This window comes from Leucoraja erinacea, chromosome 13, assembly GCF_028641065.1.
Source record: "Leucoraja erinacea ecotype New England chromosome 13, Leri_hhj_1, whole genome shotgun sequence".
Taxonomy (NCBI): domain Eukaryota; kingdom Metazoa; phylum Chordata; class Chondrichthyes; order Rajiformes; family Rajidae; genus Leucoraja; species Leucoraja erinaceus.
This window is the reverse complement of record NC_073389.1, coordinates 28,766,001-28,793,284: the sequence shown is the minus strand read 5'-3', so window position 1 is coordinate 28,793,284 and position 27,284 is coordinate 28,766,001. Positions and strand designations below refer to the sequence as shown.

The following is a 27,284-nucleotide window of genomic DNA, read 5'->3' as shown; positions in this document are numbered from 1 at the left end:
TTGTCGGCTTGCAGTAATTCCGTACGTCTCTAAGGATGCAGATATAATACCATGTATATTTTGTTACTGTGTTATATGATGCAGACATTGTAATAAACTTTTTTTGTGAAGAATTTTAAATCTTTATCTGTCACAGATGAGTTTCGATACATTGTTTCAAAAGGAGTAATTTCCATCTTATCTAAAGTGTTTCAGATTACCAAAAATTGAAATAGGGAAGCTACTTTTAACCTGCACTCATTTTTTACTCCCACTTGATAATAAATTCCATACAAAATTGGCTGTGGACCTTTTGGCTAAACTTTATTCTTTGTCTGACCAAGATTCCTCATTCAATTTACAATCCTCAGCTCAAATGTTGTTCACTAAACAGGTGCAGTAATGAATGGGTGTAAATGCAAGAGAATTGATATTCCTCAAAGTGCACTTTCTGTAAATTTCTCCTGACCTTTGAGCAGAGGTGCCTGCTGGAATGTATGACATATTTTGAAAAGGAACTTGTATGACAGAGATTGCGTTCGATCAAAGTCTAATCAAAATCTAAAAGCAATATGCATCCTTCAGTAAAAGGGACACTTGGAATCTTATCTAAGATGCTCTAAACTTAATGTTGGAATTGGGTTTCACAACAAAACTAGCCACATTTAATAAATTACTACCGTAGGTACGCTTGTTTTTGGGCCTCTGGGCAGTTCCTTAAAATTAAAGATATCTTTAAGCATGTTTTAAATCTTTTGAATGCAATTCTTAATCCATTCTCATCCAATTCTAATGCAATTCTATCCATTTGCAGTTCTGTTGCTTAACTGCAATATTTTAATTCTTTAAAATATGGTTAGGCAGTAAAATAGAAACGGACATGTTTTTTATTGTGTGGTCAAATTGATTTTCTAACTGATTTAAGAAAATGTCCTCTGTTACACTCTCGAAATATAGTGCAGAACACTTTTGAAAGCAACATTTTAAAACTTTCAAATCTGACAACATTTTTGAAATCAACAGGTTTAAACAAACTTCTGTTTTTCTGGCACTGGCCCAACTTTTGTCGCTGTTTGTGCCTGGACGCTGAATAGAACATAGAACACACGTGGCAGTGCGTTCCAGTAAAAAATAAATCACCACACGCATCTTTAAACTTTGCCCCTCTAACTTTAAAACAATGCCCTCCAGTATTTGTAAATTCTGTCCTGGGGAAAAAGGTTCTGACTGTCTACCCTATCTATGCTAGAGAAAATAATCCAAGTCCGTCCAACCTCTCCTTATGGTTAATACCCACTAATCTAGGGAACATTCTGGTAAACCTCTTCTGCACTCCCACCAACGTCTCTACATCCTTCCTGAATGCAGAAACAAATGTTTCTGTCTTGCCACTGAATATGCTTCCAGCTTTTCCTGACCTGGCCACCTGCATCCGTGTCAATATTGGCCATTGGGTATGCTGTGAAACCACTCTGCCCAGGACCAAGATTAGGATTAGGAATTCCATAAGGAACTGACTGATAAATATTCCTACTCTTGCTGGTATTTCACTGGCCAATTCATGCAATATCTGTGGTAAAACTCAGGTTAATGGTCACAAATATCAAATAAAAATATAATTGCTTGAATTCTGAGGAGAATTTAAATTGTTGTATCCACCATTGTTACTCATGTCATTTGCAGTATGATGATCCTCAGAATTGTCATCGCAGTTGTCAACATTTTTATCAATGATATTAGTGTGTGAATTCAATCACATTTTTAATGACATAATTTTATTAACAGTTCTATGTTTTCTGGAATGATTTTAAACTACATTCCACCTTCAATGTTTTCTTCACAAAGTTAGGAAGCAGCAGTAGAACATGTCAGCAAATTAATTAATTTATTTTTAATTCTCTATTTCTGTACCTCTGTCTATGCAACATTAGGGAGTAAAGCGCACCATCTCAGCTGGGTATATTGCATGTACAGTTAGTGACGTGTGTGCTTTTTCCTCATTATCTGTTTAATCCAATTTATGTACCTTGAAACTTTAGTGTATACTGGTATTTTATTACAATTATATTCATCAGCACCTAAACTCAAGCCTGTCAGGAACCATACACCCTTATAGCTGGTTACAAGGGGACTTCCTCTGATTAAAGAACATAATGGATCTTCTAATTCTTCAAACCCTGCACAAAACATTCGATTTACAAGAGGAAAAGACTGTACCCCTTCACAACTGGCATGTTTAATGTATGGGACATAAGGGACACCAAGCATAACTGGCTGCTCAACACGACCCTGTTTCAGTTTCCATCCACTTATCGCCCCATACTCGGAGTTCATCAAAAAGAATTCAGCAAAGTCGACCTCGGGGAGACAGATGGGGCTGGTGTAGTTGTTAAACTGAATCGGCATCTCTAACTGCAGTAATGCAATATCATTCTCGAAGGTCACCTGGGAGTACCGTGAATGAATGTATGTTCGACTGATGTTAATTACTTGTTCAGTGCCTTCTTCTTCCTCCAGGTTGTGCTCTCCTATTTTGATGGTCAAAACAAATGTTTATCTATCAGAAGTGCATATTTTCAAAGTTAAGAAAGATCCTGTTCTGTGACATAACAAGAACTTGTATTTATACAAAGGTCTTTGCAATTTCATGATGCCCCAAAGAGTTTCACAGCCAATTAATTCATACAGCATGGTAACAGGCCCTTTGGCCCTACTTGCCAGTACCAACCAAGATACCCCATTGACACTAGTCGTAACTGCCCGCATTGGCATTGGCCCATAGCCCTCTAAATTCTGGCAATCAGGTAACATTTATAATACAGTTGCAGATGCAGTATGTTTATGACTGTGATCATGATCCATAAGATCTTCCCATGTTATTTCATCTAATTTCCTTTGTGCACACTATTTACATCCCAAACACTAGCCCTTTGCCCCAGGCTTCGTTCCTGTTTACTCATTCGCCAATTTACCCTCTTGGATAATTATTCTAATCTGGTAGTTTGGAGAGCAGCTGGTTCCGATTTATAGGTTGTGGCTACAGGAAAAAAGATCTGACTGGTTCCTGCTGATTATCAATATTCTCACACTAATGTGCTCATGTGAGGCTTGTGGCAAGTGTATCGCATACCCTGGCCAAAGCCCATTGATTAGGCACACAGGGGGCCAAAAACCCTCGAGGCAGCAGAGATTGGGTATCCAGGGGCATAGGTTGTTTGTCCATTGTTTCCTCATAGGTTGGAGATCAGCCCTGATTTTACTGAATGACAGGACAGCCAGAAAGGCTCTTAATGCACCTACTTGCGTTGAGGTAGTGTTAGGGGAAAAAATATTTTACTTTGAAGTCGCCCTTGTTTTATCTAATTATAATTTATTTTTAGAACATTTAGAAACGGAAACTGCAGGAACTCACCAAGGACAACTGTGGAAAATTGCATGTGCTTGACACAGGCAGCCGAGGTCAGCACAAAGTCCTCATTCAGAATGGCACCTCCGCAGACTGTTTCATCATCATTTTTCACTAGCACCTGTGGTAGAAATATGCAAACCATCTCAGACCCTACACATCAAAACAATCTGAATGCTGGTCATGGGAATCAAGTCGATTCCCAGCCGAGAAAGTCAAATCTTATTGCTTATGATGCACTGATGTATGGAAATGTAGGGAAAATCATGGATAAGTCAAATGCATTGGACAGGTTTGGGAGTTTCAAGGCTATGGTTAATGTCAGTTGTTGGTACAATTTAGACATTATGGTGCCTTTCCACACTGCCCTCACGTTATCTATATCCCCCACATCCACGTGCCTCTCGAAAAGCATCTTAAACGGCACCACCACCCAGGATCCCACCACTGTATATAAAAAAAACATTATCTTTCTCCTTTGACTCTAAAGCTATGCCATCTAGTCTGACATTTCCAATCTGGGAAATAAGTTCTGACTCTACCCTATGTATGCCTCGTAGAGACCGAGGGCATCTGCTCTCGAATCCTGTGCCTGGTTTATACCTGGTGCAGATTTCTCATGGTTGGTGACTATTGGGCTCTGAGAAAACAAGGTGAGCAGCATAGTTTTAATTATTTATCTGCATTAGTGTTTTAAATCATATCAGTGATTTTTGGTCATACACATTTTAATAAGTACTTGCATTTCTTATGTCATTTTGAATTGTTTTCAAATGCGCTTGAATGCCCATGTGATCTGATTACTTATTCCACAGCCTATGCACCAAACACATCAGGTGTAAGGATCTGGAGAAACTAGGTTAAGAGTGGGACATTTTAATTATTTGCTGGTTCATGTATTAGGTCCCACTGGCAGAGCTGTCATTTGGTGCCCATCTCCCATGCCCTATACTAAGGAAGTAGTTAAAGGTCATCTAAACTGTAGGGATTTCCTCTATCTAGTGTACTTCCATTGAGCTGATTGTACCTATGTATGGTATATCTGATATTTGGACAGCATGCAAAACAAAGCTTTTCACTCTACCTCGGTACATGTGACAATAATAAACCTAAACCAATATAGTTCTCCAGAATACAGTTCTCCAGAGATGTTGCCTGACCAACTGAGTTACTCTTTTTGTGTCTATCCTTAGTTCCTTATGGACATTCGTGAGAACCTGTGAGGGATTTAATGGCAATCTTATGGGTTTATATTGTTCAAATGTTATTTAAATATTTGAATCTAAATTCTCCAGCTGCTACGGTGAGATTCAACCACTCCAGTCACATAATCTGTGTTACCGTGCACTAGGTTTATAGCCTTACCTGCCACGGGTATTCACCCCTTTGACATAGCTGGTCACCAATGATTGCCCTGATGATCAGGTCAGAATCATCAGTTGCTAGAGGGACCGACAGCTTTCCACATGGATAAGGCACTGTTTAACACAAAGACGTCAGTGGTGGGGTTAGAGTTGCAATAATGAGCTGAGAATATATATATTCCTTCTCCAAGTTGTTCTGTCACACAGGTCGTACACACACTCATGCTCGTTCTTTGCTGGCTGCCTGCCACGTTGCTTGGAGATGTGCAATGCGCACCCACTTCAGAATAATTCTTGCCAAGCAGTGGTGTGCTTGAGGCTCCCATCTGCAGGGTGGGTTGGTGAAGAGACCACTCAGCTGATAGAGAATTTACAAACACTGGACAGAGCCCAATAAGGGACATATGGTGACATAGGGGAAAGAGTACAAACCCAACTACAGAGATCGCAACCTTGTTGCCACCCAGGGATGCGTGATACCCACTAGCAGCACTGAGCTCCAGGCATTCAGAGTTTGACAATAGACAATAGGTGCAGGAGTAGGCCATTTGGCCCTTCGAGCCAGCACTGCCATTCAATGTGATCATGGCTGATCATCCCCAATCAGTACCCCGTTCCTGCCTTCACCCCATATCCCCTGACTGCTATTTTTAAGAGCCCTATCTAGCTCTCTCTTGAAAACATCCAGAGAACCTGCCTCCACCACCCACTGTACGTTTGGTCACGTACCATCCTGAAACACCCAAGGTACGATCCTGGTCCCAGTATTTGCTGCACTGCATGGTTCTCTGCATTATGTTTCAATTTGCAGTGCAAAGCTGTACTGAGTATTCAATGTACGACACAGTGTTTGCTGAACGGGGGCAACAAGATATGATACGTGTTTGTTGCTCAGGCATTGTGATGCACGGTTTGCTGCACTGAGGCGGTGTGCGGTGCCTGACCCACTGAGCTCCTCCAGCAGTTTTTTCTTGAAGATTCCGGCATCTGTGGTCTCTGATGTCAATGTATTTTTTGCTGTTTGCATAACTGCTAGCACGAAGTAGTGTTAGATTCCCCCTTCTACTCTTTAAACCCCACAGCTCTGGATCAGAGTTGTGCACTGATGTGTGCAGTGTAGTATTATATGTGCAGAACAGCATTAATAATTACCTGCAGGAACACAACTCTTCTTATCTTTCCCAAGTTTATATCCCTGGGCACAGTAACAGACATAGTTATAGTGCCGAAACTTGCAGAACTGATCACAGCTTTGCCCATGTGATGAACAGTCCTGGGGACCTGAAATTCAACCAATTGATAACATAATCTCTCATCGCACCGCAAGGTGATACATGTCACGAGGAAAACAATGCAAAAAACAATACTGTCCCACTTATCGTTTCCCATGCTGGCTGATATACCCTTGAAGCTCTACAATGAAAATTATTAATAATAATTTGAAGAATGGAGATCAGCATGAAAGCAACAGTTGCTTCAGGCTCTACAGGATTAGAATGGCGAGAATAATATTGTGATATCCTAATGTAGTAAGATCTGAAGTATAAGCCTCTACAGATCTGTATTAGTCCACTATAACAATCGGCATGGTGATTTAGTGTCAACCATTCAGCTATTGGTCCTCTTGTGCTGCTTTGTCACCTTTCACTGTATTTGACTGGGCGGTTAGTCATTGAACCAATCATACAGTACAGAAACAGGCACTTTGGCCCAACTCGTCTATGTCAACCAAGATGCACTATTTCAGCTGGTCCCATTTGGCCCATGTACCTTTAAACCTTTCAATCCATGTATCTGTACACGTATCTTTTAAATGCTATTATGGTAATGCCTTAACTACCTCCTCTGGCAGCTGGTTTCCCATATCCACCACCCTCGGAGTGAAAAATGGTGCCCGTCCGGTTCCTATTAAATCTTGCCCCTCTAACCCTAAACCTATGTTCTCAGGTTCTTGATTTCTCTACCCTGGGTAAATAACTGCAATCACCCTATTTATTCCACTTATAGAACATAGTACCATACAGTACAGGAATGGGCCCTTCAACCCACCATGTTTGTGCTGAACATGATGCCACACCTGTGTGCACATGATCCATATCCCACTATTCCTTGTACTTTCATGTGCCTATCCAAAATCTCTTTAATGTCACTATATTAGTGGGCCCACACCTGTCCTCCACTATCGCCCTGAGCACCGACACACCACAGGGCTGTGTACTGAGCCCCATGCTCTACTCCCTCTTCACACGCGACTGTGTTCCTGCATTCGACACCAACACCATTGTCAAGTTTGCAGACGACACAACAGTGATTGGGCTGATCACCAACGGTGATGAAACTAAATACAGAGTGGAGGTGCAGAACCTGGCGGGCTGGTGCGCACGTAACAACTTGTCACTAAACACCTCCAAGACCAAGGAGCTGATTATTGACTTCAGGAGGTCACATAATGGAGAATACGCCCCAATCTCCATCTACGGGGACAGTGTGGCGAGAGTGTCCAGCTTTAAGTTTCTGGGCACTCACATCTCAGAGGATCTCACATGGTCCACCAACACCGCTGCGCTGGTCAAGAAGGCACAGCAACGACTGTTCTTCCTAAGAACATTAAAAAAGACTGGTCTGCCCCAACAGCTGCTGTCAACCTTCTACCGCTGCACCACAGAGAGCATATTAACGTATGGCTTCTCTGTGGTACCTCAGCTGCATGGAGGCGGAGAGGAGAGCTCTTCAGCGCGTCGTCCACAGAGTGCAGAAAATCATTGGGACACCGCTACCAGCCTTGGAGGGCATCTACCACACACGGTGCCTCAGGAAGGCCGTCAGCATCCATAAAGACTCCTCACACTCTTGTAATGGACTGTTCGAACTACTTCCCTCCGGCAGACGTTACAAGGCCTTCTACGCCCGAACCTCCAGACTCAGGAACAGCTTCATTCCCAGAGCTATAGCGGCTCTGAACCGGCCCTGCTGAGTGCCCCCCATGGACTGTCTCCCTCGGATGGTCACATCGCACAGACACATCAGCACTTTAGTCTGTTTGAACTGTTATAATGTTATTTTTACAAACCATGTTTCTCGGGGTATCTAAATCTAAATTTTATTAATTATTTAAGTATGACATCGGATGGAACATGCAAACCCAAATCTCGTTGCACTTATGTGCAATGACAATAAAATTTATTATTATTATTATTATTATTATTATTATTATACCTCCACCACCACTCCTGGCAATCCATTCAAGGCCCTCACACTCTTAATGTAAAAAAAAAACATGCCCCATACATCCGTTACATGATCCTTCTCTCACCTTAAAGCTGTATCCTACAGTGTTGGACATTTCCACCCTTGGATAAAAGGTTCTGATTGTTTACCTATTCCATGCCTCTCATCATTTTATATACTTCTATCATGTCTCCCCTCATCCACTGACATTCCAGAGAAAACAATCCAAGTTTATCCATATAGCTGAAACCAGCTAATCCAGGCAGCATTGTGGTAAACCTCCTCTGCTGCACCCTCTTCAAAGCCTCCAAATCCTTCAAATAATGGGGCAACCAGAACTGCATGCAATACGCCAAAAGCGGACTAACCAAAGTCTTATAGAGCTGCAACATGACTTCCTGACTCATACTGCACTCAAAGCCCCTAACAATGAAGGCAAGCATACCATACGCTTTCTTTACCACCCTATCTACTTGTGCTTCCATGTTCAATGAGCTATGAACTTGGACTCAAAGATCCCTCCTTGCATCAATACTAATAAGGGTCTTCCATTTACAGTATACTCTTCCCTTACATTTACTCCCAAATGCAATACTTTACACTTGCTTGGATTAAACCCCATCTGCATTTCTCCGCCCATTTCTGCAGCAGATCTATATCCTGCTGTATCATCTTCATTATCTACAGCTCGTCAGCACAATTGCTCATCAATCCAACAACATTTATATCATATATATATATCCAAGATATATATATATATATTTATATATATATATATATATATAAATAGATATATACATATATATAAATATATATATATACATATATATAAATACACTATAAATACATATATATATATATACAAATATACATAAATATATATATATATATACATATAAATATATATAAAAATATATATATATAGATATATATACATATATCTTTTTTTTAAATATATATATATATATATATATCTTGGAACTCCACTGATCACATACCTCCAGCCAGAATATCTACCTTCCACCACAACCCTCTGTCTTCTATGAATAAGCTAGTCCTAAATCCAAATAACCAAGTTACTGTTGCACTAAGAGGACATTTCCAGCAACCCATTCACCCTCCAATTTTGAGATGTGGATAGAATCCAGAGCATCTGGGGGAAGCTTGTATGATCACAGGGAGAATTAGCAAACTGTACCCGCATGAGGTCGTGGCTTGCTGCAGGTCCACTGTGCTGCAATATCTTTTTTATTATTAGGACACTTGTTTCTACCAATGTCCAGCATTTTCTTTGTTGTCTCCTTCCTTGTCACCTCCCCCACAAGAACTGCATGTGCCCTTGGTTGCTTTAAGTTCTTATTTCTATAAGCTTTGACCAAGTGAAAATGGAAATTGAAAATAGTGCATAGTGTTAGAAACATTGAGAGTTTGAGTCATCTGGAGTGATTGAATTGCTTTCCCAAAGCCAGGTTGACCCATATTTACATGAATTCTCTCTCTGCTATATTTTAAAACATAGGTACAGGAGTAGGCCATTCGGCCCTTCAAGCCTGCACCGCCATTCGATATGATCATGGCTGATCGTCCAAGTCAGTATCCTGTACCTGCCTTCTCTCCATATCCCCTGATAACTTTAGCCACAAGGGCCACATCTACTCCCTCTTAAATATAGCCAATGAACTGGCCTCAACTACCTTCTGTGGCAGAGAATTCCAGAGATTCACCACTCTCTGTGTGAAAAATGTTTTTCTAATCTCGATCCTAAAAGATTTCCCCTTATCCTTAAACTATGACCCCTTGTTCTGGACTTCCCCCAACATCGGGAACAATCTTCCTGCATCTAGCCTGTCCAACCCCTTAAGAATTTTGTAAGTTTCTATAAGATCCCCCCTCAATCTTCTAAATTCTAGCGTGTACAACCCTGTCTCTCTGAACTTCTAAGTGAACAGATATGAGCAACATTGGCACGACATAAAAGTATTCGAGATACATTACCATGTTCACAGTTTTGACCATAATAGCCAGTTTCACAAGAACATTTATAGTGTGTAGCTTCTTTGGAACACCATCCTCCATTCTTGCATGGGCTGGATGCACACATATCATTTTCTGGAAGAATATATTTATCATGAAATTTATTTAGAAAACTGAAATTGCAATTTCAAAAGTAAATTAAGAGATTATAATAATCACAATGAAATCCTCAAGTTTGTTAGATGAGACGGAGGGTCTATTCAAAAATCATAGTTTCAAATGTAGTTCCATTGAGTTCATTCAAACCGGGGATCAGTAGAATGGTGGAATTTAAAATAATCAAGGGATTCAGAGAAAATGGCACTGAACTTGGTGCAGAGCAAGATCAACAGATCAAGTGTCCGACTTCTGCTGCTATTTTGTGTTTATATATCATGATGCTGCCATTGAGCAGATGGCTCTCTAATATGTGTTACTGAAGTCATATCTGAAGTTAGATTCAAACGTTTTCAAAATCTGGAGTCTCATACTTCTCCCAAATTTAGGCATCTGGACAAGACAGCCACAATGTAGGTAGCCACAATGCTCTATGTGGTATTTCTGTTTACCTACACTTAAAATGGGCTTCTGCCCAGGCTAAGGCATCTTGGTGTTACTGCAGAATTGGCAGGTCTCCACTGTATAAAAAAAGCTTAATAGCAGCATGAAAACTTGCTCCAAATGGAATTGAACTATAGGGGTGAAACAGAGGGCAACTGACTTTCCTGAAACTGGTGCAGGAATTATATTTTGTTAATTTCCCAACCTTCTCGCCATGTTGCTCGTGCATGTGTCAGTGATCTGGAATCCTGTCATACTGCCTTCCAGGATATTTCTTGAAGGAACAAAGATAGTGAGGAACTACCATTACCAGTAACTGAGTTGAAGCGAGAAGCTGTTTCTGGGATCAACCTTGTTGTATACCTTGGGTATGCAAGCAAAGAATTTCACTGTGCCTTGTCACATGCGACAATAAAATATTCCATTCCATACAGTTGCTCTAAATTAGGGATACCTCAAGGAGAAAGGTATGAAAATGCTAAATATGAAAATATAAACCTCCTTGATGATGGTTCTTATGCTTAGCAGATGTTAGTTTATTATCCTGGACTTGATCTCACAATATAAGAGAGGTCATTCTTATGGCCAATACAAATATATATTTGTTATTGCTACCCGAAAAGTCATATTTAAAGATGAAGCACTTTCTTTGGGGGAAGTTAGAGATGGTTTACTAGGTTGATTCCTGGGATGAATGGGGTGACACATGAAGAAATGTTGAGTAGGTTGGTGTGTATTAGACCATAGAACAATAGAGCACAGGAACGGTCTATTCAGCCCACAATGTTTGTGCTGAACATGATGGTAAATGAAACTGTTCTCATCTGCCTGTACATGATCCATACCCCTCTATTCCCTGCACTTCCAATTGCCTACCCAAAACATGCCACTATCGTATCTGTCTCCACCACCACCGCTGGCAACGAGTCCCAGACCTCCCTGCGTAAAACCTTGCTCCGCAAATCTGCATTAAACCTTTCCCTTCTCACCTTACAGCTATGCTCTCTAGTCCTCTAGTGTAGGACATTTCCATCCTGGGAAACGTTCTGACTATCTACCCTATCTATGCCTCATAATTTTACATTCTTTTATCAGGTCTCTCAAACTCTGACATTCCAGAGAAAACAAACCAAGTCTATCCAACTTCACCCTGTTGCTGAAACCCTCTAATCCTGGCAGCATCTTGATAAACTTCCTCTACACCCACTCCAAACCCTCCAAACCTCTGTAATGGGGGCGACCAGAACTGCATGCAATACTCAAAATGAAGCCTAACTAAGGTCCAATTGAGCAATAAATTGACTTCCTGACTCTTATACTTAATCCCCCTACCAATGAACGAAAGCACATCATACACCTTTACCACCCTATCTACTTGTACTGCCACCTTCAGTGAGCCATGAACTTAGACTCAATGATTGCTCTGCAAATCATAGCTGTTAAGGGTCTTGCCATTAACTGTATATAGTACTTTCCCCTTACATTTCAACTCCCAAAGTGCAGTACCACAGTTGTGTAGATTATACCGCATCTGCCATTTCTCTGCCCATTTCTGTAGCTGATCTTTATCCTAATGTATTTTCTGACAGCCTTCCTCAGTGTCTGCAACTCCTCCAATTTTGGTGTTGTTAGCAAAATTCCTCGCCAACCCATCTACACTTTTGTGTCTAGGTCATCTGTATATATCACGATCAGCAAAGGTCCCCTAGGAAATCCACGCAGTCACTGGGAGAAAGTGCAAACTCCACACCGACAGAACCCGGGTCTCTGGCACTGTGAGGCTTGTGAACAAGAGTGCATGGTTTCAGAATTAGGGGTCGGAGAGGGGGAGAAATTTCTTCACTTGGAACATTAAAAATTCTCTACAGAGCTGTGGAAATTGAGTCATTGAATATTTTCAGGGTTGAGATTGGCAGACATTTGATGGGTAAGTGAGTCGAGGAGTATGAGAGAAGCAAGGGACAGGACGGAGGCCCAGATTGAATATTTATTCATTCAACATTGTAATACAGCAGTGGGAACAAAATTGCCCAAATTCTGCAGCCTATTACTGAGGAACCTGGCAGAATTAACTCTGCAAAAGCGCCTGGTAACAGCAGCCTCATTCAGAGAAGCAGTTCCAAGGGACATAACTTTGTTAATTTAAATTCTTTACATTGTTTATAAAAGTCTTTATTTTTTAAATGTATAGATGTATTGCTTTCCAATTTTTACAATGGTTAATTTAGATCAAAAATCTTTACTAGTTTGTTTTTAGTATCTTATAAACGTTTTGGAATGAATGAAATATTCAGAAGATACAATGTTTTGACAGTCATCTGACGCGGGATGGCGACTGATAATAGCAGGATAATCAGCTGATTGCTGAACCTTGTTACATTACCGGGTTCTGTTGCTGGATCATGCTGACCTGAGGGCAGGTTGAAGCTAGGGGTCAGTTTTGTAACTGTGGATTGACCAGATATCTCAGCGTTGAGTGCAGATGCCTCAACGTGGTGTTTAAATGCACATAGGATTCAGGGACCTTATCAGTGGGATTTCAGTGATGTCCCCCTCTAAATTAACTTCCAATATCAGTTAGCATTACCAACTCATTCCCAGGACAGTTTCTGAGGACAACCAGTTACAGTAGTCTTACCAATCTCACAGGTCTTGCCACCATAGCCTGTCTTACATGTGCAGTTGTAGTCGCTAAGAGTGTTGTGACAGGTCCCACCATTCCAGCAAGGAGCAGATTTACACAGATTGTTAGTAATATTGCTAGCAACTGAAACAAAAAAGTATAAACCAAATAATCAGAACAAAATTTGTGAATAATGTGCTGGTACCAATTGTATAAAAATAACCAAATATTGCTTTATTATACAGAAATATGCAAAAGTTACAATAGAAAATATGTTGAACTAAATACCCGATTAGTGTTAATTTTCCATTGTAACATTCAACCTCACTCTTGCCATGCCCATTCAACCTGTTTTGCTTTCTCCCATCTATGCAACTAACTTATAAAATGTACTCTCTCTGCCAGAGCTACAAATTCCAATGAGGCGCTATGAATGGAGCATCTAAGCAGCATCATCTTGCTAGACGCGTGCTATAGACATCTTAATGGTCAGCAGGACATAGAGGGGCAAATATTTAGACAAATCACCATGGTGTAAAAATATCAGGATAATCGTAGTTTGCCCAGGACAGACAGGAGTCACCTTTCTTTTTAGCTAAAATAATTTAAAAAATATATTAACAATAATAATATTTACAAAACAAAAGAGTCTTTCAGCGTGGAAACAAACCTTTGGGCCCTTGCCCACACTGGCCAACATGCCCAATCTAAACTAGTCTAACCTGCCTGCCTTTGGCCCATATCCCTCAAAACTGTCCTATCCATGTACCTGTCAAAATATTACTTAAATGTTGCGATATTATCTGTCTCAACTACCTCCTCTGGCAGCTCGTTCCGTACATCCACTATTCTTTGTGCAAAATAGTTACCCCTCAGGTTCCTATTAAATATTTCCTCCCTCACCTTAAATTTATGTCCTCTGGTCTGAATGCCACTACTCTGGGCAAGAGACTGCCTGGGGAAGGGTTTCGGCCCGAAACGTTGCCTATTTCCTTCGCTCCTTAGATGCTGCTGCACCCGCTGAGTTTCTCCAGTACCTTTGTCTATAAGAGACTGCCTGATCTATTCCTCTCATGATTTTGCACACTATAAGATCGCCCCTCATCCTCCTTTATTCCAAGGAGTTGCGGAAAGATGTCCAGGGCACCTCTACCTCAGTTGGTACATATTTGACCTATAGTCAACACTATAATCATATATTAATTTGAAAGTCCAAGAAATTTGGCTGATTTATTATAAACTATTATACTAAGCTCCTCGTTAGCATAGAGAGAGAACCTTGATATAGATCACAGTCATTAATAACTTGTTCTGTGGAGTCACTCACCCATGTAAGTCTTGTAGAACTCCCACTAGAGAGAAAAGAAAAGAGTGTTACCTGATGTAAGGAAGTAATATTCTTGTGAATGTTTTGCCATGATTATCCAGATTTTCTTTATATGCTTGATGGCACAATCTGTCAGTAAGTACTTTGTTTGAGAGTAATGATGGACTTATAATAGTTTTCCATTTCATTCCTAGCTTTGTTGAACACCAATCAGCAATAAAGTCTTGAGTAGGAACATGAATTGGTATATATTTATGACAGAGGCAAGAGTGCGATCCTTCATGGCAATCATGCCACTAAATTGGTAGTAGAATTTGCATTTACTACAAACCCATTTGTCATGTGAGTACCTACACCTTAAACTTGGCACTAGCCCTCCTTGTCTGTTGATCATAGGGTAGCTGTTTGATTGATAATCTTCAGGTAATCCAGATTGCCATGCGTCTATTGTTCTTACTGTTCTTGTGTTTGTATCTATATGTATCATCTCAATCCACTTTGTGGCTATCTACCAAAACAAGAAAATTATTATTCTCGGGTTCACAAAAATCCACATGAATCCTCTGAAAAGGCCAAGACCATGTTTGCATAGGGCAGGCCTGCTTTTACAACTCTGACAGGTGTTGCATTTGCTTGCCATGGCTTCTATGTCATTGTCCAATCGTGGCCAATACATGCAACCTCTGGCTGAGGGGGCAACATTTTACATAGAGGATGGTGGGTATATGGAACAAGCTGATAGAGGAGGTATTTAAATCAGGTACTATAACAATATTTAAAAGGCATTTGGAAAGGTACATGGATAGGAAAGGTTTGAAGGATAAGGGCCAAACGTGGGCAGGTTGGACTAGTGTAGATGGGGCATCTTGGTCAGCATGGGTGTTGGGCTGGTGGGCCTGTTTCCATGCTGCAGGATTGGGAAATTAGAGATTTTGTTGTGAGTAGCTGTAGAGTCCACAGTAGTTTATACAAGATAAATAACTGAATAAATAACTGAAAATGGGCACTTAAATGCACAAGGGCAGAAGAATAAGACTAAATCGAATGGAACACCTTTAATCTACCACACAAAGGCCTCCGTCACTGCTGTAAAATTCTCTCCTTCCACTACTCTTTGAACAATTACAAGCAGCAGAAACTATTTTACAGATTGGTGCAAATTGTTTAAGGAAAATTAAATAAACACATTACATTAAGATTGATTAAAGTTTAAAGCATTAAGGGTAAATGTATATTTTATTAAAGGCAATATTAATAAGCTGTTGCAGATGTATTGATGCTAGTTGTAAGTAAATAATCTTAATTTAATTAATGATGGTTTTAGTGAAGGCGCTTTGGTGTGTGGAATGTGGTCTATTGGGAAGCTGAACCCTACCGCTTTGTCCCAGAGCTGATTAACATGAACGGCGAAGGGAGATTGATAGTATGGGTGGTTTACTCACCGTCTGCTCTTCGTTCTCAAACACTTCCCTTGCCTCCTCGAAGTTGCACTGCTCCTCTATGCACTCTCGCTCCAAGTTGCCTTGTCTGAGCTCCTCCAGCAGGAAGTTCCTGCGTTTCTGTCTGCTCAAAAGTCCTTGGGCAGCATTACTGGGGAGGAAAACTGAGAGGAGATTTGGTGTTATTTCTAAAAGCCAGTGCTTTCTATCAACAAAGTACACGGCTGAACCACGGAGGCACGACGCAAATTGACTGCGCACTCCATGTGGGACAGACCTTGTTGATTTGCCTCCGTGGGAACAAGTGATGGGAGCACGAACCCCAAAAGCCAAAGCATTGTGGATAATACCCCTATAAAACTTTCCAGCTTCATTCTCTCCTAAAGCTAGACTGTGCAGTAAGGTTTAAAGTTCAGTGCCTAGGGATTGTTTATCTTTGCAGTCAGTCATTACATCCAGCCGACATACTCTGAGCTGACTTTCACGACAGTGCTTGCATGATTCTCTGACAAGTAATTTGGGTTCAAATAATAAGCCTGGGTGTGGGAGCGACCTCCCTCTGCATTAGTGTAATTCAATGCATCACTGAGTGCACTTTCCAGACCGGACAATAACAACACCTAGAGTAAAAATTGTACATTCAGTTGAAAACACAAAGTGCTGGAGAAACTCAAATGGTCAGGTAGCATCTGTGGAAGGAATGGACAGATGACATGTCAGGTCAGGATCCTCTTCCTCCTGATTAGAGGAGAGAAAAAGAGAGATGTAGACGGGGAAAAAGCCTGCCACATGATAGGCTGATACAAGGGATAAAGGGGTTGAGGAGCAGCAGGGTGACCAGGTGGTGGAAGATGGTGCGAGAAATGTTTGTGGATGGGGTGAGGGGAATGAAAGGAAAAGAGGATTATTACCTCAAATTGGAAAATTCAATGTTCATACCATGGGGTTGTAAGCTACCTAAGCGGAATGTTCCTCCAGTTTGTGTGTGGGCCCACTCTGGCTATGGAGAAGGTCAAGGGCAGGAATTGGAAAGGGGGGTGTGGGGGTTTAAATGGTTAGCATACGGGCAATTGAGCAGGCCATTGCAGACAGAGCACAAGTGTTCGGTGAAGATGTAAAGGAGGCCACATCAGGAGTACTGAATGCAGTAGATAAGATTAGAAGAGGTGCACGTGAACCTGAAATAGCTTCTGGCATCTCTGGATGGAGGTGATAGAGGACGTGCAGAGACAGTTGTTGCATCTGTGGCTGCAGCGGAAAGTATCGGGGAGGGTGTGGGTTGGTTGGGAAGGGATGAGTGAACCAAGTAATTGTGGAGGGAGTAGTCTCCAACCAAAGCGGAAAGCAGGAGGAATGGGAAGATGTGACTGGTGGTCAAATGGCAGAGGCTGCAGAGTGGCCCACTTGCATATGTGAGATACGGAGGCTGGTGAAGTGAAAGGTGAGGACCAATGGAACTCTATCCTTGTTCTGTCTGCAGGGAGAGAGAGTGATGCACTCCTTGTCCCAAACGTATCAACACAATTAACAAAAAGCTGGGTCTCCTCTGTCGGAACTTATCTGAATCTACCAGCCTCGCCCTCTCCTGTCTTCCTCCTCAGAGGCTTATCTACTCATATCCATTTAAGCCATTTTCAGTATCAGATCTCCACATGCACCACTCATCGGCTCAAGTGGTTTCTTCTGAATTCCTTGATGGTTATTTTATTTTATAGCCTCAGGGTTTGCTCTTCACTGCAGTGGCAGGTCTGGCCTTGAATATGCAAAAGGAAAGCCTATAGCACAGAAGCCTCTGTTGTGTGCGGTACTACAGGCTGTTATTCCAGAGTGCTTAAGGTCTCATGTATTTGGGTTTAAGAGGATTGCTGAGTTAGGTTGGTCAGGAGAGGTAATTACTGAGGGGTTTCAGGCAAAATACAATAACTGCATTGGAAGCTAAAAGAGAAACCTACTGGTTGGCAGATGGACTACGTGGACCAACATGGCCCACTCAATGCTTGGCTCTTTAAATAACATTGAGGCAGGCCACAACAATTAAGGCCCATGTTAACTTGCAAGCTCCTTGCTTGGCATCATCTTTGGGTATAATTTTGTGCAAATTATAATTTTTTTTTCAGAATAAATTACATTCATAAAAATGACTGACTTGCTCCTGACTATAAAATCAAGCCTTTTTAATGAGAGTCAATTGGAATTCAGGCTCACCATGTTCTGGTAAGTAAATGCAGTCGAGACAGACAGACACTTTCCCCCATGCTCCCTACACTGCCTCTATCCACTCTCCCCACTGGTTTGATTTATCCTCTACATTCCATGCCGTTACGGTTTTCAAGGTACTAGTTATAAGGAGAGATTAGACAAACTAAGATAACTTTCTCCGCAGCAGCGGAGGTTGAAGGGAAACTCGATAGGAGCATATAAACATTTTGAGCAGCATGCTAAGAGTAAACAGTCAGAATATTTTTCCAAGGATGAAAATGTCAAAGACGAGAGGGCGTAGCTTTAAGATGAGAGAGGGGAAGTTTAATGGATATATCTGGTGCAAATCACTGGGGTAGAAGAGATCTACACAAGGACAGGTTGCACCTGAATTGTAGGGGGATCAATATTCTTGCAGAGAGATTTGGTCATGCAACTCGGGTGGTTTAAACTAATCTAGCAGGGATTTGTGTGTGGTTATTAGCATTGGAGCAAGACAGCAGGTAGTGAAACTGATCAAATAGAACATAGAACAAAACAAACAATGCTGGAATAAGGCACCATAAGACAACCTCTGAGATCCTGAATCCAAGAGTGTGTTTGCTTTACTTGGTCAGGAGTGTGCTATGGTACACTCTTTTGTTGACACCTCAGGTATATTTTACAATTTGGGTATATCAAGGGTATATTGCTTGTCCACTGTCCCACTGTAGTGGGAGGAAGAATGTTTCATTGGTTCTTTATTGTCACACCGAAGTATAGTGAAACTATTATTTTTTGCATACAGTTCAGCAAAGTATTACTATACATAAGCGCAAGTACAAAGATTAAGTACAAAGTGTGTAGAACTAGTTCCCTGTGACAATATACTAGTGTTTCTGGGTTTTGGTGCTATTTTCAAAGTAAAGCTGCTTTACATGCAGCTGGCCATAAAGGCCCATTGTTCTGTTGGCGTTGCAGGATCGGTCTGGCCAAGCAAAGTTGTTGTAGGCGTCCACCTCCATTGCTCCATGGCTCTGTACTGCAGGTGGTCCACATGCTCGGTTCCATGGAGCTCTGTCTGAGAAGAAGATGACAAGCAACAATGCAGTAAGAGGGGCTTTCTTTAGAACTACCTGCCAATGACCATCTCAACAGCAGGAAACATGATCATTTTCTATTCACATTGCATATCCCATTTTGATATTGAAACACCCTGGTGATTACTGACTTTAATAAGTGGCTACATGTATAGGATATTGGTGAGGCAGCATTTGGAGAATTGAGTTCAGTTTTTGGTCACCCTGCTCTAGGCAGGATGTTGTTAAGCTAGAAAGAGTGAAGAGAAGATATACACAAAATTGAAAGGATGACAGTCTGAGCAATAGGGAAAGGTTGGGCAGGATGGGACTTTATTTGTTGGAGCACACGAGGCTGAGGGGTAATCTTATAGAGCGTATAAGATCATGAGGGCAATAGACAGGATGAACACACAGAGTCATTTACACAGAGATGGGGAATGAAGAATATAGGTTTAAGGTGAGGGGAGACATTTCATTGAATCCTGAGGGGCAACTTTTTTACCCAGAGGGTGGTGGGAATGTGGAATGAGCTGCCAGAGGAGGTAGTTGAAGTAGGTACTATAATAATATTTAAAAGATATTTGGAGAGATACATGAATGGGAAGGTTTAGAGAGATATGGGATAAACGTGAGCAGGTTGGTCGTGTGGGGCATCTTGGTCGGCATAGGCAAGTTGGGCCGAAGGGCCTGTTTTTGTGCTGTAAAACTCTACAAGTGCCTGTTGGAAAAAGGAATCCTTAATTTGTTAAACCATTTCACCATTTGCATTCCTCGAGCCAACTGTTGGACATTTACTCGATGATAGCAATACCAAAGGCGTTGAAAAAATCTTTTAGAGCAACGCACCATGCTTGAAAACAACCTCCTTAGCACTGGTGGCTGTGTGGGCCATTAGTAACATGTCAGGGCTTTCCATCTTTAGACAGGGAAAACAACCTCTGCTCTTAGAAGGACAAGCACAGCAATTTCATGGACCCTTTAACACTACAAGGTTTTCTCACACATCAAAACACAGTGTTGGAGGAACTCTGTAGGTCAGGCAGCATCTGTGGAGGGAATGGGCAGATATGTTTGGGGTCAGAACCCTTCTTCTGCAGCACAGTGGTGTGGCCACTAGAGCCACTGCCTCACAACGCTAGAGACCTCAGTTTAATTCTGATCTCAGGTGCTGTCTGTGTGGAGTTTGCAGATTCTGTGACCACATGTGTTTCCTCTGGGTGTTCCGGTTTCCTCCCACATTCCAATGCGTGTGGGTTTGTAGATTAGTTGTTCTCTGTAAAATTTCCCTGATGTGTCGAGAATGGATGAGAATGTGGGATAACATAGAAGTAGTAAGAATGGGTGATTGTAGGTCTGTGTGGACCATGGGCAGCAAGACCTGTTTCCATGCTATATCTCCAATCTAAACTAAAGATGCTGCCTGACCTGCTGAGTTTCTCTAGCATGTTGTGTTTTGTTCAAGATTCTAGTAACTGCAGTTTCGTGTATCTTTCCACATCAGTTTCAGTTCAGTTTAATTTATTGTCACGTGTGCTGAGGTACAGTGAAAAGCGTTTTGTTATCTGTTATCCAGTCAACAAAAGACAATACATGTTTACAATCAAACCATTTACAGTGTTTAGATACATGATAAGGGAATAACGTTTAGTGCAAGGTATAGCCAGCAATGTCCGATCAAGGATAGTCCATGAGTCACCAATGAAGTAGATAGTAGTTCAGCGCTGCTCTCTGGTTGTGGTAGGATGATTCAGTTGCCACATGGACCTGAAATTATATTGCCTTCCACTATTTTTCCACATTCACAACAATGGAATTATAAGGGGTGTGCAATTTCATTGGAACTGTACGGGGCTCAGTTGAGATAACAAATGAAGCAACGCATACAGTAAGATGGCCCATCTATCAGTCACAGAGCCGCCATTGGTAGAATGTCTGAGTTTGGTCTAGAATTTGCGCCTATATGATCTGTGATAGAGTGAAACCAGAAACCTCTGAAATTGAGTGATTCTCAGAATGATGGCTGGAGTGTTTTTTTTAAATGTACACATAGTTTTTCTCACTGGAATGAGCTTCATGAATGAGTATAGGACCTGTTCTGCTCAGGGATTGGGCTCCTACCAAGAGTAAGGTGGATGCCTGTGCTCTCTGACAATACCCCGTGTAGCAGTGGCTATTAATACAATGCAGACTGCAGTCCTCTCACCAGAACCAGCTTCAATGTTCTCACAATGAGCACAGCATAGAAATCGGCCCGAGCCAGCCATGTGCAGTAATTTCAATTCATGATATGTGATTTGCCATAAATGTTCTGATCTGAGCTGCTTCTGAACTAGTTATCCTGGAACAACTTTGGCCTGTAGTATTCTTCCTGAAAAGAAAATACCCTTATAGATAAATCTTGAGCATCCCTGCAATGTGAGGAAGCAGGGATGTACTCAGAGGTGCCATAAGAGGGAGACAGAGAGAGCTGAAACTGCACACAACAATATATAGAACACAAAAGGATAACAAACGCATCAGTTTCCAATCTGTGTCTTTTTTAACCAGAATGTTGCCTGAGATGGAAGATTGCAAGATGAGAAGAGACTGGTTTGGCTGGAAACACAAGAAACTGCAGATGTTGGAACCTTAAGCAAAAAAAAAAGTCTGGCTGAAGGCCAAAAGGCAAACTCACAGGTAACAAGAAAACTGGGCGTGCTGTTGATAGCAAGGAGGATGGTGTTAAACTGCAGGACAATATTGATAGTTTAGAGATACAGCATGGAAGCAGCTAAACACATCTCTAAACATCAGCCCACCAATTCCATGCCGACCATCACTCACCCGTTCACATTAGTTCTATATTACCCCACTCTTCCATTGACTCCCTTCACACTGGGGGTAATTTACAGAGCAACGTAACCTCCAAACCTGCATGTCTTTGGGATGTGAGAGGAGACTGGAGCACCCATAGGAAACCCACGCAGTCACAGGGAGAACATGCAAATTCCACACCGACAGCATCCGAGGTCAGGATCAAACCCGTGTTTCTGGTGCTGTGAGGCAGCAGCTCTAGCAGCTGCACCACTGTGCTACCCTGAGGAGTTGGTAAGATGGAAAATGCAGTGATTGAGTGGATGATAGAAAAAGAGACTTTCACAAAAGTATCTTGATAAGTACTTGAATCACTATGTACTGGTGATAGAAATTAATGTGGATAATGACTCTTTGACATAATCAACCAATCTACGGTGCTGTCTGTATGGAATTTGTACGTTCTTCCCGTGACTGTGGGGGTTTTCTCCGAGATCTTCGATTTCCTCCCACGCTCCAAAGAAATATAGGTTGGATTTTTTGATATAAATGTAAATTGTCCCGAGTGTGTGTCTGTAGAATAGTGTTATTGTTTGGGGATTGGTCAGTGCGGACTCGGTGGGCCGAAGGGCCTGCTTCCGCACTGTAGCTCTAAACTAAACTAAACTGAACGGCACCACCCAATCCCATGATCTCCACCACCAGGAAGGACTATGGCAACAATGCAGGGAAATGCTATCACCTTGGTTCCTCCCAAGTTGCACACCATCTTGATTTGAAAATAATATTGCCAGTTCTTTATTGTTATTGTGTCCAGATTCTGAATCTCCCACTCCAACAGGAGGATGCACAGTTCAAAATGGTGGCCTGCCACTGCCTTCCAAAGGCCAAATATGGATAAGAAATAAATGGTGACCTTGCCAGCGAAGGCCAGATCCAGAAGAATAGATACATTATCTGATACTGATTCATATTTATGGAAGCTTTCCTGGGCTTAATTCCTCATGTTTTTGTAAGGTGAAACGTTTAAGTGTCCTTTGTTCCTTGACGGATCAGCATTGTCACATGGAGCGTAGACAACTCCAGGAGTAAATACAGTGTGGTAGTTACCAGGACAGTTGCAGGAGATCTCTAGTTACAGTTCAGCTCAGGTTGTGGATTAAAAGACAATCTGTTTATGGACATTTGTGGTAGGCCTGAGATGCCCTGTTGCTAGGTGTGTGACACTCCACAGCGCTGGGAAGTTGGCCATGGTTCTCAACCTTAGTACCCATACACTCAGACTTCACTCCTCCATTGTTGTATTAAAGCAAATTAGTCATCTGTTCCTTGCCTTGGGCAATGCACCGCATGCTGATTGTAAATTCAGAAAATATCTCTGGTGGAACCCTAGATGACCAGAAGCAAAGGAAAAGCAAGGTGGTGTCTTTGATAGGCACGAGTAAAGCAGAGCAACTGAGGCTAGATGTGCAGGAAAGAACTGCAGATGTTGGTATTAACCAAAGATAGACACAAAAAAGCTGGAATAACTCAGCGGGTCAGACAGCATCTCTGGAGAAAAGGAATAGATGGTGTTTCGGGTCAAGACCATTCTTCAGATCTGAAACGTCACCTATTCCTTTTCTCCAGAGATGTTGTCTGAACCCCTGAGTTACTCCCGCTTTTTGTGTCTTCTGTGAATAGGTCTCATTCTAGTGGGCTGCAAAAGTCTGCCACCTCTTGATGTGACTCTCAAGTGACTTCCTGCCGAGTCACTGATATTCAGGCACATCATGTGCAACCCTCTCCTGTTAATCCCGAGGGTCAGATGTGGACGCCTGTCAACAGCACCTCTCTTTTGATTCTGTCTCTCCTGAAAACCAGCTCTTTGAGCAGTACGAGTGTCAGGGGTTATGGGGCGAAGGCAGGAGAATGGGGCTGAGAGGGAAAGATAGATCATTCCCGATGTTGGGGAAGTCCAGGACAAGGGGTCACAGCTTAAGGATGGGGGTGTTTAAAACTGAATGAGCTCTTTTCTGGTATTCTGCTCCTCTCTGTAGACTTTAGGCCAGTTCATTGGCTTTTTAAGGGGAGTTTGTGGCCCTTTGGCCAAGTTTAGAGGGTATGGACAGGCAGGTAATAAATGATCAGGCATGATCTATCGAATGGCCCAGGCTAAGGGCCGTGCCACTCCTGCACCTAATTTCTATGTTTCTAGCGATCAGTCGGTGTAGCTGAATGGCATTCGCAACAACTTTATTAGCTTTGGTTTTCAGCACACGAGGGACAATTCCGTGCCACCAATCTCCACCACAAACACTGCACACGAGGGACAATTTACAATTTTACCCAAGCCAATTAATCTACAAACCTGGACGTCTTTGGAGTGTGGGAGGAAACCGGAGCTCCCAGTGAAAACCCACGCAGGTCACCGGGAGAACATACAAAATCTGTACAGTCAGCATCTGTGGTCAGGGTTGAACCCAGATCTCTGGAGCTGTAAGGTAACAACTCTACCACTGCGGTTCTAATCTGAAATCCATCATAGCGCCCACTTATATTAATGATCGCCATTCCTGACCTGCAGAATATGCAAATCTTTCAACATAAATACCAATACAGAAACCTTTGTTACAAACAGGGAGCAGAGAACCTGCGAGACACTAGACAAATTAACATACACTGAGCAATAAGCCTAGTACTGGATGAACTCAGTGGGGCAGGGAGCATCTGTGGATGGAAAGAACAGACACATTTTTGATCAGGAACCTTCTTCAGACCCGAAACATCATTTGTCCATTTTCCTCCACAGCCTGAATCTCTCTGTCAGTGGATCACCAATTTCCTGACAGACAGGAAGCAGCATGTGAGGCTGGGAAAGCACACCTCGGACCTGCAGACCCTGAGCCTAGGAGCACCGCAAGGCTGCGCAGTCTCTCCTCTCCTCTACTCTCTCTACACCAATGACAGCACCTCCAAAGACTCCACTGTCAAGCTTCTCAGGTTTCTGGATGACACAACCCTGATTGGACTGATCCAGGATGGGGAGGAATCTGCCTACAGACAGGAAGTGACACATCTGGTGTCCCAGTGCGCTCGTAACAACCTGGAGCTCAATGCTCTTAAGACATTGGAATTGAAAGTAGACTTTAAGGGAGCTCCCCCTCCCCTCACCCCCAATCACCATCAACAACACCACAGCCATATCTGTGGAGTCTTTTAAGTTCCTTGGAACCATCATCTCCAAAGAGCTGAAATGGGGGGGGGCCACCATCAACTCCACATTCAAAAAGGCCCAACAGAGGATGTACTTCCTGCGGCAGCTGAGGAAACACAATCTGCCACAGGCAATGATGTTCCAATTCTATACTGCCATCATAGAGTCTGTTCTCACCTTCTCCATCGTGGTACTGGTTTGGCTAGGCCACCAAGCACGACATCCGGAGGCTGCAGCGAATCGTCCGATCAGCTGAGAAGGTTGTTGGCTGCAACCTTCCCTCCATTGATGAACTGTACACTGCAAGGGCCAGGGTAAGATCATCTCTGACCCCTCTCACCCTGGCCACAAACTCTTTAAAGCACTTCCCTCTGGAAGGCGACTCCGGACTGTCAAAGCCTCCACAGCCAGACATAAAAACAGCTTTTTTCCACGAGTAGCAGCTCTCTCAATAACCAAAAGTCTGTAGCCTCCTTTTGCTCTGGTATTTTATTTCATTCACATGTTTAAACTATAACGTTTTAATGTTAATATTAATGTTTAATATTTTATGTATCATTCTTAATTGTTAGTGTATGTCGTGTTGTTACTTGTGAGCGGAGCACCAAGGCAAATTCCTTGTATGTGTGCATACTTGGCCAATTAACGTATTCATTCATTCATATTGCCCGAACCGATGAGTTCTTACAACACTTTGTTTTTTGCTCAATATTATAGCACCCGCAGTCTCATGGATCCTTGCATTTATCCTGAGTCTGATTCCCAGAGTTAAGGTAGAAAATCCATGTCAATATCAGCCTAACTTTTCATATAACATGTGATTGTTATTAAGCCACTCTAAATTGCTGCAGTCATATGCAAAAGCCAGCAGGTTGGAGCTGATTTGCTGAGTAGGTCTCTGGTTTCAACATCCACCTCCTCACCTACATCTAACCGTACACACTCTTCCAAGTGAAAATATCCCCCTCGCATCTGACAAAAGGGGCAAAGAACTATGAAATGTAATGATTTATGGAATGCAGTTAAGATTAGCTGGAATTCTTTCTGATGGTGGGAAAGAGCTAAAGGACAACGTTGCTGCAGCTAAACAATCTCTTGGGCAATGTTTACAGACACTGATAAGGGATCAAAGAGATTTCCCAATATTTGATTTGATTTTGTGTCTGTGTACTCAACTAACTTTGTTATTAAACAAAAAATAGAGTACTCGAGCAGGAGAACAGTGTGTTACAGCATCTGTGGAGGAAATGGTTAGATGACTCTTCTTCAGGGTCCCCTCCACAATGTCCCTTTCCATCCATATCTGGCAATATCTCACTCCTCCTCGTCTCTCCTTATCTGACACTCTTCTGCCTCCTTTTCACCTCCTGTCTTTGTCACTTACACCACCCACTTTTCAATCAACTCTGCTAGTTAATTTCCCCCCTCATCTGTATCAACCTATCACTTGCCAGGTTTTGTCCCATTCCCACCTCTCGTTTCCAGCTTTCTCCCCCATAGTCCAATCAGTCGGAAGAAAGCTTCCGACCTGAAGCATTGACTGTCCATTTCCTCCACAGATGCTGCCCGACCTTTTGAGTTGCTCCAGCATTTTGATTTTTACTCAAGATTGCAGCAACTGCAGTTTCTTGAGTCTTCTTTGAGCTTTGTACTTTATCAACCCCCAAACTGACAGTAACTTTTGCTGTGAAGTACAAATTTCTTCTACAGTCCCAGCTAGATCTTTCTTGTCAAAGGTAAACATGGTTCAGAATGAAAGAACCGTTCATGAACTTGCTGGAACAGACTATGGTACATTGACTCATACAGACAAATGTTTACTCCCCAAAAAACAAGTTGCAGTACTGATAATGTAAACACTTGGGCCAATCTTTCAGCAAAAAGTACAAAAGTCTAACATGCTCTCAAGAGGAGAATATTGTAATATGTATTGCGATGGTTTAGGTTTAGATGTATTATTGTGTGCGTGCTAGTTAATCAAATCAGATAAAGACACAAGCATGGGGCAGGGACTGCTCCGTTCTGGTGAAGTGGTGTCTTTTGCATGAAATGTTGAGCCTGAGCCCTAAATATCCTCTCAAGTACAGAGAAAATG

At 42.1% G+C, this 27,284-nt stretch overlaps 1 protein-coding gene across 1 annotated transcript; it reads right to left on the bottom strand.

Moving 5' to 3' along the window:
• Nucleotides 1–5: 5 nt before the first annotated feature.
• LOC129702765 (coagulation factor X-like) lies at nt 6–16,444 on the bottom strand. The gene is made up of 9 exons (XM_055644714.1): nt 16,218–16,444; nt 15,944–16,104; nt 14,502–14,526; nt 13,190–13,318; nt 9,973–10,086; nt 5,902–6,030; nt 4,751–4,863; nt 3,392–3,506; nt 6–2,507 (listed from the first exon to the last, which is right to left on the bottom strand). The coding sequence occupies exons 1-9, from the start codon at nt 16,312–16,314 to the stop codon at nt 1,954–1,956; spliced, it is 1,437 nt and encodes a 478-aa protein (XP_055500689.1). The 5' UTR covers nt 16,315–16,444; the 3' UTR covers nt 6–1,953.
• Between the last annotated feature and the right edge of the window lie 10,840 nt (nt 16,445–27,284).

Bases quoted from the DNA above. Each gene is read 5' to 3' on its own strand.
- LOC129702765 (XM_055644714.1), bottom strand. From the start codon at position 16,314: ATGAAGCTGGAAAGTTTTATAGGGGTATTATCCACAATGCTTTGGCTT. The intron at 13,319-14,501 runs GTGAGTGACTCC...TTTTTGTTTCAG, and splicing joins GTTCTACAAGACTTACATGG to TTGCTAGCAATATTACTAAC. The intron at 2,508-3,391 runs GTGAGTTCCTGC...CCATCAAAATAG, and splicing joins ATTTTCCACAGTTGTCCTTG to GAGAGCACAACCTGGAGGAA.